This window comes from Eucyclogobius newberryi, unplaced genomic scaffold (genome assembly GCF_026437365.1).
Source record: "Eucyclogobius newberryi isolate DKJ021-1_F unplaced genomic scaffold, fEucNew1.0.hap1 SCAF_9, whole genome shotgun sequence".
NCBI lineage: Eukaryota > Metazoa > Chordata > Actinopteri > Gobiiformes > Gobiidae > Eucyclogobius > Eucyclogobius newberryi.
Window position 1 is genome coordinate 15,135,957 of NW_027316532.1, and position 19,373 is coordinate 15,155,329.

At 40.7% G+C, this 19,373-nt stretch overlaps 1 protein-coding gene and 1 pseudogene across 1 annotated transcript; both read left to right on the forward strand.

The window, feature by feature from the left end:
• Positions 1 to 2,334: 2,334 nt before the first annotated feature.
• On the forward strand, positions 2,335 to 6,178 carry LOC140354236 (interferon-induced very large GTPase 1-like). Its single transcript, XM_072439184.1, is given in 3 exon segments — positions 2,335 to 4,089; positions 4,092 to 5,889; positions 5,891 to 6,178. Coding segments are annotated over 3 exon segments (3,645 nt in total). The 5' UTR covers positions 2,335 to 2,453; the 3' UTR covers positions 6,102 to 6,178.
• LOC140354352 (interferon-induced very large GTPase 1-like) lies at positions 6,152 to 7,054 on the forward strand (annotated as a pseudogene).
• The last annotated feature ends 12,319 nt before the right edge of the window (positions 7,055 to 19,373 follow it).

Genomic DNA, 19,373 nt, shown 5'->3' on the forward strand with positions numbered 1-19,373 from the left:
GAGATTGTTGTGGTGCTGTTGCAGATGAGTCCTTCGCTGGAGGCGGTGGAGGTGAATGTGGAGCAGCTGGAGCCGAATCCTTTGCTGGTGGTGGTGGAGCGGCTGCTGGTGAATCCTTTGGTGGAGGCTGTGGTTGTGGTGCTGTTGATGCTGAAACATTGGCTCGGTCTCTGGCTGATGGAGCAGGAATTCTTCTCTCATTCCTCTCTTCTCTAACTATCTGCTCAGGACCCTGTCCAGGCCAAGTCCAATGCCTCAGAGCGTGGAGCAGGTTCTCTGTCAGCACCCTCACTCCACCTCTGCATAGGTGGGGGCCATTTCTCTTAAACAGGTCCTCTCGATTCCAGAATAGATAGAAGTTCTCATGTAATGTAGTCCTCTAGGTGCACACTCTTTGGACAACCATGTGTTCAGCTGAAGCTAAACTTGTTTATCTTCCTGTCGATGTTTGGAAGAGTTCCACTAACAAATGTTTTGATTTACATTTCATCAGAACGTCGAATAACTTCAAGAAGTCTCTTTTCTAAACTTCAGTCTGTTCTCGTCGTACGTCCACTGCACCACGAGCACAATCAGCTGTTTAAATCCTCCATGTTTGGCATAAACATTATGAACAAGTGACGTTATCGCAGAAACAATGGCGCTGGGAAAATAATGTGTGTTAATCTTTACGTGTGTCACATGACGTCCCTGGTGGAGCACACACATACAAAAGAGTGAAACCCTTTCCATTAATATTACCCTTGCAGTACATATCTGCCCTCTTTATCCCTTTTTGTGAAGAATAATGGGCTTTTTATAACAGCATTTCAATAGTTTTTTTTATGTTTAGTGTAATTCAAATGTGTCTCTTGTAAATATATAATGTCTATTCTTTCTCTTTTCATTTTTGTTTGTTTGATTGTGTTCAGTGCCATTCACATTGAAGGATGCTACTTTTGCGCTACTTTTGCACTACTTTGTTGTGATTTTGGTCGTTACAAAAATAATTTGAAAGTGAAATTGAAATCATAAGAACAAATAAGAACAAAAACAAAAGGGTTCATGCTGGAAACAGGCATCAAACCCAAACCGGATCAAGAAAAAGATCATAAAAGGGGAGGGAAGTCCAATCCTAATGAAGGACCCCCAAAAGACTTCCCAGGCACTCCTGACACCAATCCTCAGAAAGAACTGGATATATTACCTCCCTGGCTCACCACACCCCCTGGCTCACCACGCCCCTGGGTTCACCACGCCCCCGGGTTCACCACGCCCCCTGCTGGACTCTGCAAGAGTTTATGTACAAAATCAGACAGACAACATGGAGCATAAAGTCTGATGTTAAACACAAATAAATCATGTCATCAGTCAGTCTCTTCAAATGAACAGAAATGTATCACCATGGTGACCACAACCTGAACTCGCATGCCCCACCCTGGTGGCTCCATAAGATAAGATAATCCTTTAATGTCCACTCAAGGGGAAATTTCGTTGTTCCACTGCAATAGAAACAGGAGGAAAGGACAGATTATAGGAAGTTTCAAAAACACACTCTTAATAGAACTCTTATGAACAAAAACAAAAAACTCTTATTAACAAAAACTCCTCTCCTATCTTAATAGGGAATGGAGGGGGGGGGAATACAATAAAATAGATAAAAATAAGATAATAAAATAATGATAATAGAATAAAATAAAAATAAAATAAAGTAAAAATAGCTAGCACAAGACTAGGTAATACTATTAGCAGGTAAGTAAACCGAATCTCTCAGTTCTCTGTGTTTTGCATCTTCCTGAGGAGCACCTCTGCTTCTCCTGGTGTTCTGAGGAGCGCCTCTGCTTCTCCTGGTGTTTTGAGGAGCACCTCTGCTTCTCCTGATGTTCTGTTTTTCAGTTTAATTTAGCATTTTAAGAAGGTTATACTTGTTTGTTTATGCAGGGCAAACAATCTTAGAATGCTATACGATGCAATAATACATATATATATGTATATATATATATATATATATATATATATATATATATATATATATATATATATATATATATATATATATATATATATAAACATCTCCCCAGCTGTGCTCTGCGAGCTACATAGTTAAAAGTGTGTTTTTATATTTTTCAGAACTCTGTGATGGAGCTGATCAGGAAACAGAAAACTGAAGAACTGTTGATCAGACTCTACCTGCTGGAGAGATATGAGAATAAGCTGACATCTGATGAGTTTCTCCAGATACGTCAAACTAAGGAACAAGAAGACATTTGTGAGGGTGATCTCTGCTCTGTTTATCTTCACAAACTCTTGATGTTAGACTACAGGGCCAGATATATTCAGACACAACATGAAAACACAAATAAAATAGATAAAATAAAAAAAGGGAAAAAAATAAGACAGAGGACTTGTTTGACAGTGATGAAGATGATGAAAATGAGTCAGAACAGACGCACATTCATCCTCTAGACATCCAGATGGCAGTGTTTCACTGCTCAGACAGTTTTCTAAAGCAGAAGATGGTCACAAAGCTGTCCCAGTGTCAGTACGCCTTACCTCTGCTGGTGCCTGACCCATTCTCTCAGGACATCCAGTGTCCTCTCTGGACGTTCAGACAGATTAAAAAAACCTGGAAGAAAACTGAAACCAAAGAAGATTCAAATGTTGTGATCATGAAGTCGATGCCCATCTGCAAAGCAGAGACTCCCATGGTGTTCTGCTTCCGCCTGGGCTCCTTGTCTGTGTCCAAATCCCAGTTCATCAACACTTTGATCAACGACCGCCACAGCACATTCTTCCACAAAAACTGTCCAGGCAGCACCAAAAGTCGCCTTCTGTCTGAGGGCGTGGCAGAGATCGCTTGGTACTGCCCGGCTGGAAAACCCAATGACAACTTCCCAGACTGTGTGGCCTTCTGTAACCTTCATGGAGATGGTCAGATTCACGATAAACAGATGCACATACTGATGGAAATGTCTACAATCAATGTGGTTTTTGTGCCAAAACTGGATCGGGATTCTGAGAGTGCTGAAGTCATCAAGAATCTTCAGGACTCTCCAAAACCTCTTATCCTTCTGATAGAAAACAGTGCCAAATGTGCAGTTCAGGTAAAACATGGAAAATATAAAGTTGGTCTTAAAGACAGAAGCCAGTCTGATGTGTCTGAAGAGCTGAAGAGAATTATTAGAGACATTTTCTCTGCTCCACACAAGTCCTTTCTGCTTGAGTCGATGTCCGACACTGTAATCGAAGTGGATGAAAAAGATGACCGCTGCAATGAAGGGTTGTCCTTTACCAAAGAAATGATAAAGACAATTGAATCTGTAACGGTATCTGATATTAAAAAGACATTTCTCCCCTGTCAAGGCCGACTGTGGCATGACTGGTGCAGAATAAACAAAGAGCTGTGTCGTCTCACGGGACAAAATCTAGAGACACAAAAGAGTACAAAGCTGAGTGAGCTGCAGAATAAAAGAGAACAGCAGTGCAAAGTGTCCTGCAGTGAACTGATGAAGTCTTTTATCATTCACCTCTCGTCTTCAAGTCCGACAGAGAGAGAGTATTTCCTCAAATGGACTCAGATCTTACTGGACGCTCATGCCACAGAAAGCCTGACCTCAATTCTACAAAACTATCACCAAAAATGGACTGAACTTCTGGACCTAAAAAAGAAATCTGACACATCTAAACAGTCAAAATCCAAACAAGCAGAACTTGATTTAAAGTCCAAACAAGCAGAACTTGCAAAGCTCTCAAAGGACCTTCAGTCCGCGACATGTGGCCTAGAGCACATCTTCAGAGAAATGGCACAGACCTTTGAAGCCCATAAGTCTCTGGATAAACCTCCAAAAGAGGACCAGACTGACTGGTCCAAATACCCTGCGCTTGCTGCAGAGCTGATGATTTCAGGACACCCGATGGAGCTGATGGATGGAGACGCAGGACACGTCCCTTTAACCTGGATCTCAAGTGTTATTGACGAGGTCATCCACAAATTGGGGATTGTCTTGTCAATACTGGGCATACAGAGCAGTGGTAAGTCAACGATGCTGAACGCCATGTTTGGTCTCCAGTTTGCGGTCAGTGCAGGCAGATGCACCAGAGGAGCCTTCATGCAGAAGAAATGAAGAAAGACTTTAAGTGGGACTACATCCTGGTGGTGGACACTGAGGGGCTGCGAGCTCTGGAGTTGGAAGGAAATGCAACCATTCACCATGACAACGAGCTGGCCACATTCGTCGTTGGTGTGGGAAACATGACTCTGGTGAACATCTATGGAGAGAATCCTTCTGAAATGCAGGATGTTCTACAGATTGTGGTTCAGGCTATCATGAGGATGAAGAAAGTCAAACTGTCTCCAAGTTGTGTGTTTGTTCACCAGAATGTCACAGATGTCAGTGCTGTGGAGAAAAACATGGACGGAAAAAGAAAACTGCTGGAAAAACTAGATAAGATGGCCCAACTAGCCGCCAAAGAGGAAGTTTGTAATGCAGAAAATTTCAGTGACATCATTGAGTTCGATGTTCAAAAAGATGTGAAGTACTTTGCTCAGCTTTGGGAGGGAAGTCCTCCAATGGCTCCTCCCAATCCAGGCTACAGCGAAAGTGTCCAAGATCTGAGGAGCTTCATTCTCTCCAAAGCTTCAGACTCTCCTGGAGTCACTCTTTCTGAGTTCAAAAGTAAAGTTAAGGATCTATGGAATGCTCTTTTGAATGAAAATTTTGTTTTCAGCTTCAAAAACACACTTGAGATCGCTGTTTACAGAAAACTTGAAGCTGAATTTGGAAACTGGGCTTGGGCCTTGAGGCAGGAAATGTTGAACACTGAAGAAGAACTTTATCCAAAAATTACAAATGGAACTCTTGACCAGGTTGACCAAAGTCTTCTTCGTGGAAAAGTTAGCAAGAAATATAATGAAATTAAGAAGTCAATGTCAGAATACTTTGAGAGCAACAAAGACAAAGAAATATTAATTCAGTGGCGTGGTAACCATGAACTTAAAATAAAAGATTTTCATGATGAGCTGGTTCAAGGACTTCAAAGAAAACTTAATAATGTAATTGAACAGAAGAAAGCACTTAAAGGTGTTGAGAAGAAGAAAACTGTGTTTGAGGAAAAACTCTTACAAAAAAGCAAAGAGCTGGCTCTTCAACTGAAAGACAAGCCAAAAGATGATCTGGAACTGGAGAAACAATTTGACCACGTTTGGGAAAGTTTGGTTTCTGAAGTAACACAAGGAATCAAACCTTCTGAGAAGATCAACTTGGAAGAGAATCTGATGAGGGTCATTCGTGAACGTGGTTATGAAATGGATTTAATTACAGGGAGAAAAAGATCAAAGCGCTACAAAGAATTAGGAAAACTTGGAGATTATTCTGAGTATGTTTCTGAGTATGTTACTCTGAGGCCGGAAGACGAATCAAAAGCCGAGAGAATCTTAAACAATATAAAGTATTTGGTACAGAAAATCGTGATACGAAAGCCTTCAAACCGTCTTCCACAGGAAAACCAAAAGCAAATCCAAAATTTCATCAAAGACATCGAAAAACAGGCTTCAGAACAAATCATGAGCAAACCACTGGCAGCAAGAGGCTACAATCCAGCTTACCTGAGTGAAATGAGCAAAAATGTGAACACTTCTATTCTTGAATTTGAATCACAAAAACGTTATGTTCTACATAATGAGTTTAAAGTTGATCTGATTCTTTATGTGTTTGACACAACAGAAAAGTGGATCTCAAACTCTCTTTCTCAGTTTATAAAAAACAATGATGTTTACACATATTTGGAAAGCAAGAAAAAAGAATACTTCAGTCTCTTCCAGAGTTTCTGCAAAGGAAGCTCCTTAGCTGTGGTTCTTGCTGAACTGATCTGTAACAAACTGAAGGCCTCCATGAAAGAGGCTGTGATTAACCAGTAACGTCCCAGCATTCAAAGAGAACCGCCTCAACCTGGAGAAACATGTGCTAAAGTCACTTGCTGAAAAGAGAGATTTTCAAAGATATATTCAGTACATTAAGAATCCCAGGCCAGCCACTGAGACTTTTATCAGAGAAGAAGTAGAAACACTCTTACAAGAAACGTACAAGGGAAAATGCAAACGTAAGATATATTCAGTACATTAAGAATCCCAGGCCAGCCACTGAGACTTTTATCAGAGAAGAAGTAGAAACACTCTTACAAGAAACGTACAAGGGAAAATGCAAACGTAAGATATATTCAGTACATTAAGAATCCCAGGCCAGCCACTGAGACTTTTATCAGAGAAGAAGTAGAAACACTCTTACAAGAAACGTACAAGGGAAAATGCAAACGTTTCTTCCAGAAGAATATCTCAGACATCCAAAAAAAGATACTCCACGCTCTTGATGAAGCATCAGAGAAAACCAAATCCCAGAATGGAGACATCGCTGAGTGGCTTTAAAAGTTTATAACATCCATAAGAGAAAAACTAACATTCGGAAACATTTCCTCTGAAAACTTTAGCGATGTAAACAAGTTTGATTTTCTGAAAGAAGAAATAAAGAAGGAAGTAGATTATTTCACTGCAGATCTTCAGCATTTATCAGTGGACAAGTTAAAGGAGTCGAGACAGAAGCCAGAGCAGATCCTGATCGATCAGCTGTGTGACTGCTGCTGGGAAACATGTCCCTTCTGTGGAGCCGTTTGTACAAACACAGTCAAAGATCACAAAAGTGCTGAAGGGGGTGGAGTTCATCATAGTGTGCCTTTCCATCGATCTTCTTCAGTCAACGGGGTTCACTACAGGGGCACAGTGAAGATGTCATTGTCGTTCTGCACAACTTATGTGGCAGGAGATGGCTCTTTTTACCCTGATGCCTCAGACAGATTAGTGCCTTTTAAATCCTACCGTTCTGCTGGACCTCCATATGACTCATGGAGCATCACCCCGGATCTGTTTAAGCTCTCATATTGGCAGTGGGTGGTGTGCACATTTAAATAGGATCTGGAAAAACACTATAAATTAAAATATGAAGGTCTTGGAGAAATCCCTCAGGAGTGGAAAGAGATCACTTTTAAAGAGGCAATAAAAAGCCTGGAGGAAATGTACAAATAGACAAAAAACATCAACAGTTTGTGCTTTTGATCAGAAATTATAATATAGAGCATGTAACAGGTTCATTATTATTATTTTTTTAAAAGAGTGAAAAAATAGAGTTATAAAACAATTGTGCAAATACTGATAAAGTAAAAGTGAAGAACACAATGAGAGATCACCACCTGTTTGATTATTACTATTATTTTGTGTTTTGTGAAAGATTAAATGTTTCCCCAATGACAAATCTTATTTACTTAATGTTCTTGATTAAATACAGAAAGAATACTGCATCATCATAACAGTATAATGTTACCAAATATATCATTACAAAAAAAATGTGATCAGTTTTTGATTCAATTTCTAACCTTATGGAAGGGAGAGGCATGTTAAACAAAATATGTGTTATCTACATTAACATAATATAATACTGTAAAAGTGATTATAAATGATATTACAACATGTCTAATGAAATGTACTGTGACAATGACAAATGATTTAACACTATTTAAACTGTCAATTTAATAAAGGTAATCAACTTTACACCAAACGTGTGTTCCTCATTATACTCTGTACTGTGACATTAAACGCTTCTCATTTAAAATAGTTTAATAAACTCGTTAAATACATTCTACATTCTGAGTGGAGACATCTAGAGACAAATGTGAACTGGACAAATACTCATTACACATGACATTTTATCTGCAGATAATGTTCACACATAAACACTTATTCTTTTGTGAAGCTCAAATAAAATTGAGGCTAGAAATGTCTGTATTTTCCATTGTTTGTAATAGAAAAGGAATAGGAGGCTTGCAGTTTACTCTTTTGTAGGAAAAATGTATCTATAGCTTTAATGAATAAAGTCCTGAGAGCATATTTCATGGAATAAAATGTGAATAAAGCATAGGTCTTGTCATTTGTATTGACATAAAACCATGAAAGTATAACCTCAAGTGTTTTTGTATTGATCATTGCAGTAAAAGATGGTCGGAGTGGATTCATCTTTTTAGATATTAAATCAAGTCTGGGCAAAAGATATATAATGTTTAAACTTTGCCAAGATAAGAAGCCGATGTTAAAGGCGTAATGGACGATTTGTTGAGAACTCAAGCGGAAGTGCGGATGCAGAGAAAAGCATCGCTGCTAGACGTGCTTTTGTTTATTAGCGCGACGGATCGCATCGCATCTCTCGTCTCCCGTGGATTTCCGTCTCTTCAGCTCAAACTGTCTTTCTCTGTCTTAATTTTGTCCTGTACACTGAAGGAACTATATTATGATAGATCCATGCGCTTAGACACGGGGAAACGTGTTGCTCTCCTGGGGACGAGCCGACGAGGCTGCAGGTTAGCAGTAGGTGCGTCCTATGATTGATACGTGGCAGGACTATTCGGCAGTCCACGCCGACGAGGAAATGAGACTCAGATTTGGGCCAAAAAAATAGTCAATTACACGTTTAATGTCTAAAAAAGGACTTGTGAAAACTAACATTGTGTGTGTTTATCTTGGGACCATTAACCACATGTGGAGTATTTTATCAACTTTTGACCCTGGACTCCTAAACTCTGAACCAATTGCTGAGGAGAGATGCAGAGAGAGCTCAGAGATGTTAGCGATGTCCTGTGACTGAGACCTCCAGCATTTCTCCTCGTGTGAGTAAAATAACTGCCTCCTGTGTCGTTCTTGTTTTTGGAATGTTTTGAGCTTAACTCTGACATATTATTTGGTCCTTCCCTATTACGGTCCATGAGTCATTCTCCTTGAATTCAACCACACTCTGGAAATAAGAATTGATATACAATGTTGTAAATTAAGTTGAAAGAGAAGTAATAGAACATAAGCAATTACTTAATAATAAGTAAAGATAATACTAATTATATTAAAGGGATATCTGGTCACGGGGACACATCGTGACCTCATGGGCTTTGTGGCGCCAGGGCAGTGGGAGGAGTGCTTTTGCGGACTACGACAGAGTCTGAGGACTACGAAACGTCTGAGGAATAAAGTCTGGCGGTAATGCAACACTCGGATGCCAACCGCCATAAAACAACAACAACAACAACAACAACAACAACGAAAACTTTTTTTCTGCAACATGGAGGCCTATATATATCATTTTTAATTTCTGCGTCATTGTTACAACAAATTTAAAGCCATTCTAGAAAATTAAATATGCGGTAAAATGGGGAGCTGTTGTTCAAAAAATGGGTCAGCTAAAAAAGTAAATGAGGACTCAAAATGTAATTCAAAGGAAATCTGAAAGTACAGGCTTGTGAAAATTTTGTAATGAGATCACAACTAAATATCAGGAAATGAAAAAAAGTAAAGAACTTCAATGTGCAGAATCATGGTTGAATTGTGCAAAGAAACAAGCTGCAGGAAGAGATAAATCCAAGACTAAAATTGAAAGAATCAGTTTGTTTATTAATTAATTAAAAAGTGGGGAGGAAATCATAATTCAGAATCAAAATCAGAAAAAGATTTATTGCCAATGAACAGAATTCACAACATAGGAACTTGTGTTGGTGATTCGGTGCAAATAAAAAAAAACTATATAAATCAAAGAGATAAACAATTTAATTCTGCTATGGGATAATTGGGTATCAGTGGAAAAAAAATAAAAATAAATCAAAGAAAATGAACAACCAACAGAAGAGCCAGACCAGTGCCGCTCCTAAAACCCTTTCTTTAGGAATGTGTCGTAAATCTTTGAGGTGGACAGCACAGAAAGGCAGATTTATCTCACAAAGGAGGAAGAGAACAAATTACGAGAAGAGAGTAAAGGGGGTGAATGAAGTAGAAAATAAGGCCTAAATCTATTTGAGAGAAGGAATTAGGCCAGTAATAGCAGAATTGCTAAAAACAAAGAACACAGAAAGTCTAACTATACTTGCATTAGCAATGTTAAGTCATTAAGCTAAATTTATCCCTTCAAAAGACAGCCATTTTACTTCATGTGGATGACGTGTTAATAGTATCTAAAACACAGGAGGCATGTGAGAGAGACACAATAAAATTGTTGCAACATTTAGCAGAAAATGGGCACAAAGCAGGCAAAATAAACAACTTTTTTTTAAAAATAAAGCTAACCTCTTATCCTTTTGGCGTCCTATGGGTGGGACAGGCACATGTGTGCCACCACGTACTCATGTGCCATCATGCTCCCCAGTCACAAAGCCTGACTTTTGAATATGTAATACATTTTCATGTGCAACAATCACAGCCCGAACACACGGTCTTTGTAAAGAAAAGCACAAAGTAAAATTTTCGACTTTCCTTACCTTCAAGGCTCTGTACACGTCAAACTTCAATATATCCCCACAATATTGGTCTCAATCCGTTCTTAATGGTCCAACGAGTAAAATCCAGTAAAACAATTAGGTCCAATACATATGTTAGATCCATGAAGGCCTCCATGTTGCAGAAAAAAAGTTTTCGTTGTTGTTGTTGTTGTTGTTGTTGTTGTTGTTTTATGGCGGTTGGCATCCGAGTGTTGCATTACCGCCAGACTTTATTCCTCAGACGTTTCGTAGTCCTCAGACTCTGTCGTAGTCCGCAAAAGCACTCCTCCCACTGCCCTGGCGCCACAAAGCCCATGAGGTCACGATGTGTCCCCGTGACCAGAATAGCCGTTGTGTCAGAGACCAACCGGCCCCACTCCAGGGAGACTCCTCTTCACCCTCCGTGAACTCCATTTTTCTTTTTCTTTTGCCCATATCAAAGAGAATAGAATTTTCACCGCAATGTCCTTGCTACAGATGCTAACAGGAAGTGTTAGCTTTTGATTGACACCAAGATGAGCCAATAAGGACGGTTTTTGGCAGTTCTACGGCCCAGTAAAGCAAATGAAGTGTCACAAAGAGATGCAAATTACGCACAAGTCCCACCCTTGCTAAACCAACCAGTAAGATTACAGACTGTGTTTGATGCTACAGACAACCAGCCAATGAGTAGACGAGCACGAGGATGTGTAATATGTATGGGAGTACTCCAAAAAGTGCAACTTTAAAGCCGTGCGATGTTTCTGTGCGCAAAACGTGCTAACATAACACTTGTTTTTGTCGTGAAATGTTTTATTTATTTATGGAATATGAATTTCAATAACATAATATAGTGTCTTAGTGGATTCCCCTTGTTGTAAGCTTTCAATAGAGCCCCCATTCATGTATGTAGGTTGAAGAAGTCAAAAGTGATCAAACGTTTTCTAAATGTGTCCAATTTGGATAGATTTGGACAAAGGAATGGTCCTTTTATCCAACTCCTGGATAAAGTATTACAAAAAGTGTGGTAAAATACTTGTTTCTACAGATAATGATCTCACATTTGAAACTTAAGTGGCCAAGTATTTTTTGTAATGATACATAGTATATTTCAGGCCTCACATACAAACAGCAGCTATAAACACCCTCATTTGTACTTAACGTAGGCGAGGATAAAGAAAAACCTTTTTTGTGGATGTTCCAAGATCTATAACTTTTGTTCAGTCAGACTTAGAGTAGTTCTGACTGTTGAGGGTAAAAATAGAGAATGTTACCTTTACACAGAGACTTTTTGTATATAATCCACATACTTAAAAAACAAGTATGGTTTTAATTTGGAGAGGTGTCTTAAGAGAAAGTTGCACCAAAACACTTTTTTTTTAAACGAGAAAAAAAGAAAATTCACACCAACACATCATAATAAATTTAAGGCACACAAACTCCAAAATAAACGTCCCAGTATGAACACAGTCAGTAAATTTGTCCAATTTCAAGTCCAATGTAATTTTGTCCATATTCTGTATGTTAGTTATAATGTCAGTCCAGCCAGGCATAAATGCTACCCACTCTGCCACTGAGCTTCACTCTCTGTCTCTACTTTCAAAAGAAGAGCGTTAGAACTGCTCGATGTGTTTTAAGCATTAAACGAAGAGCCGTGTGTTATTAATATAAATACTTAACATAAACAATACAAAACAGAACCAGAGAGAAAAAAGATTATCAAAGACATCAAAATTATAGGCAAAACAAACTAAAACAAACGTCTCAATTAGTCCAAAGTCGATCAAATTTATCAAATTTTGAGTTCAGTCTAAATGTCAGTATGAGTATGTTAGTTATGATGTTGGTGCAGTCCTTGGTCGTCGGTGCAGTTTGAGTCATCAATCTTACTGTGATGGCATGAATGGCTAGTACGATAATGCGGCATATAAGATAAGATACCAAGGTGATGCACTGTCCCCACTGCTGTTCTGCAGACGTCTGAACCCCCTCACTGCTGTTCTGCATAGGTCTGAACCCCCTCACTGCTGTTCTGCAGAGGTCTGAACCCCCTCACTGCTGTTCTGCAGAGGTCTGAACCCCCTCACTGCTGTTCTGCATAGGTCTGAACCCCCTCACTGCTGTTCTGCAGAGGTCTGAACCCCCTCACTGCTGTTCTGCAGAGGTCTGAACCCCCTCACTGCTGTTCTGCAGAGGTCTGAACCCCCTCACTGCTGTTCTGCATAGGTCTGAACCCCCTCACTGCTGTTCTGCAGAGGTCTGAACCCCCTCACTGCTGTTCTGCAGAGGTCTGAACCCCCTCACTGCTGTTCTGCAGAGGTCTGAACCCCCTCACTGTCTGAACCCCCTCACTGCTGTTCTGCAGAGGTCTGAACCCCCTCACTGCTGTTCTGCAAAGGTCTGAACCCCCTCACTGCTGTTCTGCAGATGTCTGAACCCCCTCCACCTTCAGTCACCTCTACATGGATGACATCACGCTGGATGCTAAGAGCGAGCGGGACATTCACACCACCAGGATCTACAGCTCAGACATCAGAATGTCATTGGGACTGGAGAAGTGTGGTGATGGTGACTAAGAGAGGAAAGGTGGTCCACACAGAGGGAAGGTGGTCCACACAGAGGGAAGGTGGTCCACACGGAGAGAAGGTGGTCCACGCGGAGGGAAGGTGGTCCACACGGAGGGAAGGTGGTCCACACGGAGGGAAGGTGGTCCACACGGAGGGAAGGTGGTCCACACAGAGGGAAGGTGGTCCACACAGAGGGGGTCTCACTCCCAGAAGGAACAATAGCAGACATTGAGGACAGTTACAAGGACCTGGGAATCCCACAGGCAAATGGCAACGAAGAGGAAACAAGGAAAGAGGCTACGGCCAAATACCTACAACGAGTGAGGCAAGTCCTCAGAAGCAGCTCAATGGCAAGAACAAGTCCCGGGCAATAAACAGCTAAGCCCTGCCAGTGATCAGACCCTGCCCGGCCCTGCCAGTGATCAGACCCTGCAGGAATAATCAGTTGGCCAAAGGAGGAGAGACAGACCACAGATGTTAAGACACAAAAGCTCCTGACCATGGAGGGTTCCATCCCAAATCCAGCACCCTGAGACTGGACACTAGCACCCTGAGACTGGACACTAGCCGTAAGGAAGGAGGCGGGGACTAGTGAGTGTGAGAGCCACTATTCAGGATGAAACGTCCAAGATCCATAAGTACATCAAGGATAAGGCTCCTACAGATGGCATAGTGTACAGAAACATCTGTATAGAGTATGGGCTGGAGACCCCAAGGACAAAGTGGGAAAAACCTCCAAAGGTGGTGGAGAACGACCGAGCCAAGGGCCTCTGGGACTTCCAGATACAGACAGACAGACTGGTAATGGAGAATCAACCGGACATAGTGGTGGTCTCAAGGGTCAGAGGAAAGCCGTGGTGGTTGACGTTGCAGTTCATGGGATGGAAACATCCGGAAAAAGGAACATGAGAAACTAGAGAAATCCCAAGGCCTCAGAGAGGAGCTGGAGAAGGCCTGGAGCGTGAAGGTATCGGTGGTGCCCGTAGTGATCGGAGCACTTGGGGAAGTGACCCCCAAACTGGAGGCAGAGGACCCGAGCTTGAAAGGGGAGAAATAGAGACCACCCACAGAGGGTGAGGAAGAGTTTATTTTTTTATTTTTTTGAAATATATATATATATATATATATATATATATATATATATATGCCTGCTCTCACACACCTGCTCCACCTGTTCCTGCCCCTCCCCCACCTGTTCCTGTCATGTATTTTATTAGTCTAGAAGTTCATAGTGTGTAATTAAGTGGAGCTTTGGCCCTTGTTTTTCTTCTTCCTACTCATTATAATTGCCACTGAGATTTCAACTGCTCAAATGAACAACAGTGAGTCACTGTCGGCTTTTGTCCAAAACAGATTTTGGAGCCGACAGTCCACACCTTGACCTTCAGTCCTGGTCCAGACTTATAAAGTTTCTGGAGCAGGATAGAGGAGACAGAATAGGATGAAGCTCTCACAGACGAGGCTGCTGACACTGGCCGTGACGCTGCTGCTCGGCCTTCAGTCAGGTCACAACCGCCATATTACATCATGACACAAAATCAGCAACGACATTTAAAACTCTGAAAATTAAACCACATGGAGTAGAAAGAAAGTGCTGTTATTTTTAAAATGAGAGTCTGACCTGGTAAATACTGTTAAAAATGTGCATCTGAATATTTTCTCAGTATAAGTTTGCATCGATATTCAGGTGATATTATGTCAATCCAACAGAAATGTGTTAGAACTTGTCTTAGAACGTGTTAGTTGAGGAACAGTCCAGGAAAAAAAAGGAATTTGACCGTTTTTATGACGGAGACGTTTCAGGGTGAGCATGAAACAAATTCAAGCTCCAACCGGCCCATGGAACAAAACACAAAGACTTTTAAAGACTCTTAGAAAAAATATTTTATTCATTTTAATGAATTCAAAGCAAAGAGACGGAGTTAAATGATTTCATCCCATTTTTGTGTGTTTTAGGTTTTGTTAATTTTATTGATTGTTTTATTGGATGTTTTATTTGCATTTATCAGGATATCACGTGTACAGGCGGCCAATGAAATTGTGATTTCTCCCTATATAAATAAAGGCTAAATAAATAAAAATAACCAATCTAAATAAAGTGATGTAACTGTGATGTTTGTACCAACCCCAATGACCCAAACTGTTCCAGCACCGCTCCTATTGCGTGTGCTAACTCTGACACCATGTGCCTCAGTGCCGCCGTCAAGGTGAGCACAGCTGCAGGGTGTATGGGTTCAGCTGCAAGGTGCATGAGAACAGCTGCAGAGTCTGAAATAAAAGCTGTATGGTCTGAGAGAAAACCTGCAGGGTTTGAAAGACATGATGTTGGTGTAATCCCTCATTCATTCAGGAGTGTTCCATTGTAGAAAAATATTCAGTTGTATCATCTGGAGTGTGTTTTTAGAAAAAAACAATCTAATTGAAAATGACTCTTGGATGAGAGTCTAAAAGATACGACTGAATCGTTTTCTACTACTGCAGGATATATGAGAAAAACTGCAGGGCAAACAAATAACCGCTGCATGGTCTGCAAACAGCTTGATGGTCTGTGTGAACTTCTGCATGATCTCGGTTCATTTGAATGAAAGTGACACATAAAATGAATGATATGATGATGTAAAACTGTTTTTTCACTGATGTTGCGATTCTATTAGTTGAAAATGTGTCTTGTCCATGTCATTCATTTGATGGAGTCCGTTCTATAACCTGCAGCGGTCACCCTTTATAATCTAGAATACTATAGAAGTATGGAGGAATTAAATGGTGATTGTCCCTTGTTTTGTGTCTGTCGTGTTCACTGTTGTGTGTCTGTTGTGTTCACTGTTGTATGTCTGTTGTGTATCTATTGTATGTCTGTTGTGTGTCTGTCGTGTTCACTGTTGTGTGTCTGTTGTGTGTTCACTGTTGTATGTCTGTTGTGTGTCTGTCGTGTTCACTGTTGTGTGTCTGTTGTATGTCTGTCGTGTTCACTGTTGTGTGTCTGTCGTGTTCACTGTTGTGTGTCTATTGTATGTCTGTCGTGTTCACTGTTGTGTGTCTGTTGTATGTCTGTCGTGTTCACTGTTGTATGTCTGTTGTGTGTCTGTCGTGTTCACTGTTGTGTGTCTGTTGTATGTCTGTCGTGTTCACTGTTGTGTGTCTGTCGTGTTCACTGTTGTGTGTCTGTTGTGTGTCTGTCGTGTTCACTGTTGTGTGTCTGTTGTATGTCTGTCGTTTTCACTGTTGTGTGTCTGTCGTGTTCACTGTTGTGTGTCTATTGTATGTCTGTTGTGTGTCTGTCATCTTCACTGTTGTGTGTCTGTTGTGTGTCTGTCGTGTTCACTGTTGTGTGTCTGTTGTGTGTCTGTTGTGTGTCTGTTGTGTGTCTGTTGTCTGTCGTGTCCACAGTTTCCTCTGGTACAAACTCCTTCACGTGGATCGTTAAGTGGTGTGCAGACTCTTCTCTGTAACCTGTGGACTGTCGTCGGCTCTCGCTCAGCTTTCATGCAGTTTGTGGCATTATTTGAATATTTATTTTACTTCAAAACAGCATTAGGTTTGAGACATAAACACTGAAGTGTCTCATCGTCAAGTTTCTCCTCAAGTTTAAAGTTTTCAAAGTGTGAAATCCACATGATTTTAGACAAAACTCAGGGAAAGAGTGAAGGACGTGGTCAGGAGGTTCTAGTGACTGACAGAGGCACAGAGCAGCTCGGAGCAGCCCTGTCAGACTTCCGCAGGAGTTTGGTGAGAAATTGCTTCACACACTCTTATCTTTTGACTTAATACCGCTTTTCACATTTAATTTAATGCTATTTTACGTTGTCAGCGGTACTTTATAAAAACAAATTGATAATTTATTTTATTTATATTGTATAAATCAATAATCTAAGTGCGGCGGATCCGTAAACCAAGTAATAAAATAACTAAGGCCTTAGTTATTCCATGTGGAGGAGTGCTGCTAACACGCGTGCGCGGCTCATATGTGAGTCCAGTGTTAACACGCATGTGCCAAACAATAAAGACTTTTTTACTTTCTACGTCACGATATTTTTTAAAAAGTGTTATTTCTTCTAGACCAGATGAAATGGCTGAAGAGTCTTTTTACCTTCTTTCTCTGTGTGAGACACTTTTGACTCACTTTTGTTCTTAAACATTAGAACTGTTTTTTTTTTTTTTTAGGTGATACTTCACTTAATTTTTACTCCGTACTTTTACTTCCCACTGCACACACTTCCCTCTCCCCAGACGACTCTCTTCTCTTTCAGTTCTGTCTTGTCCTGGTCTTGGTTCTCTCCAGTGCGGATCTTGTGATGAACAGAATGAACTGTGTGACAGAAGCATCAGCTGAAACTCTGTGGAGACGACCTGCCTCCAAACCACAGGTAAACACATTTATACATTTATACATCCAACAATCTAAAATCACATTCCATCCTTTTCATGGAAAATACAGCATGTTTTTTTGGCGTGGTGTCTTGTGAAAATGAACCATGAAGAGGAAACATGTTCACCATCAAATAACCAGAAAACGGACGATTTTGTCTTTTGAGTTTGTGTCGAAAAATGTCTTTAAGAGAACTGAGAGTTAACCAAGATAAAGTTAAATTTCAAACAATGAAACATTGGTCCATAACGGCCTGGTTTAGACCTGGTTTGGACCCGGTTCAGACCCGGTTTAGACCCGGTTAAGACCTGGTTCAGACCTGGTTTAGACCCGGTTAAGACCTGGTTCAGACCTGGTTTAGACAGGGTTAAGACCTGGTTCAGACCTGGTTTAGACAGGGTTCAGGGATCATTCAGACGTTTAGTTCCTTGGTGTTTGTGTGTAACCCTGTCAGTGGTGGGGATGTTTTTGCAGTGCTGTGCCCGTTCACGCTGCGCTCCAAGTCCGTTTACGTCTGTTCTTCTCGCAACGCTTGCTCCACCTCCCTCCTCCAGCACCTCCCTCTGCTGGTCCACATTGGAACTGCTGTCGGACCCACCACATGCTGCAAAACCGACTGAAGAGTCATCACCGCGATCAATACTTCACACAATCATCAGAGACTTATTTAGCTCTAGTTTCATGATTTGTTACATTTGTTCAGATTCTTAATAACACGTCAAATAAAAATCAATTGAATTAGTCTGGATTATTTCAACTTTATCAGATTTGTTGGAGGGTTTTGTTCTTCTCTAATGGTGAATGTGAAAAATACATTTTATATGTTTGTCGCACTTTGTAATTGGGTTTGTGTTCATTACTTGTTCCGTGGAAGTTTATTTATCTTTTCCCTTTTTAGATGCATTTTCCAATCAGAATAAGCACTAAAACCTGATGTCCCTTTATCACATGCTGCATTCCAACAGTCAGACATCAGATTACAGATTGACCGTTCTGGCTGATACGAATACAGAATAGAATCCAGAGCTGCTCATGGGAGATAAGCTCTGCCGATAATTCTGGGATGATTTAACTATTTTCTGAAACATAATTTCAATCAATTCAATTTAACACCCAAAATCACAACAGCAGTTTCCTCTAAAGGCAACCATCAGGTGGAGAGAGGGAGGTTCATCTCAAGACAGTTCATTCAGGCAGATGAAGAGCATCTGGATCTCCAGGTCAGCATCAGCAGAGTCTGAAACAGAAGCTCTGAGAGTAAGAACATGTGACCAGCAGTTAACCGACACAGGAAGTGTATTCTTGCAGCTGCATTTTGAACCAGTTGAAAGCATCACTTTTAAGCAGGATTTTCTGATTGTATCTATATTACGCAGATGGAAATAGTCTGTTTTACAGGCTTGATTTATATGAGCTTTAAATGAGAGCTCCTGGTCAAATAAGACTGAGGTTTCTTACAGTAGAACTGGAGGCTACACTGACCACTGACATTGTCCAGTGTAACTATCTTTTCGGATAAAGCGTCTCGCACATGTTTAGGACTAGCACAATGACCTCGGTTTGTTCAGGGTTAAGAAGTAGATCATTAAGTGTCATCCAGGGTTTCATCTCCTTCACACAAGCACTAAGTCTGTCTACTTGATCGCTCTGATCAGGTTTCATTGATAAATACAGCTGAGTGTCATCTGCAGAGCAGTGGAAGTTAATGCCATGTGACCTGATCATGTGACCTAACGGCAGCATATAAAGAGGAAACAGAACTGGACCCAGTACTGACCCCTGAGGCACAACGTAAGTTCACATAAGTGATTGTCCTGTAGGGGGCGACAAAGCTGTTTAACTACAACTTTTTTTAGGATTTTAGAGACAAAGGGAAGATTTGAAATAGGTCTGTAGTTTACCAAAAGGTCGGGATCTAGATTAGGCTTTTTCAAAAGAGGTTTAATGACGTGCATGTTTGAAGGACTGTGGAACATAAGCACTTTCTACTGAAGTATTTATTATATTAAGAATAGAGTGTATAATTATGGGGAGAATGTCTTTGAGGAGCTTGGAATCAGGTCTAGGACACAAGTTGAGCTTTTAGAGGACATAATGGCTGAAGTTATCTCTCTTGATCAACAGCTGTGAACCTTTCTAAATTTACT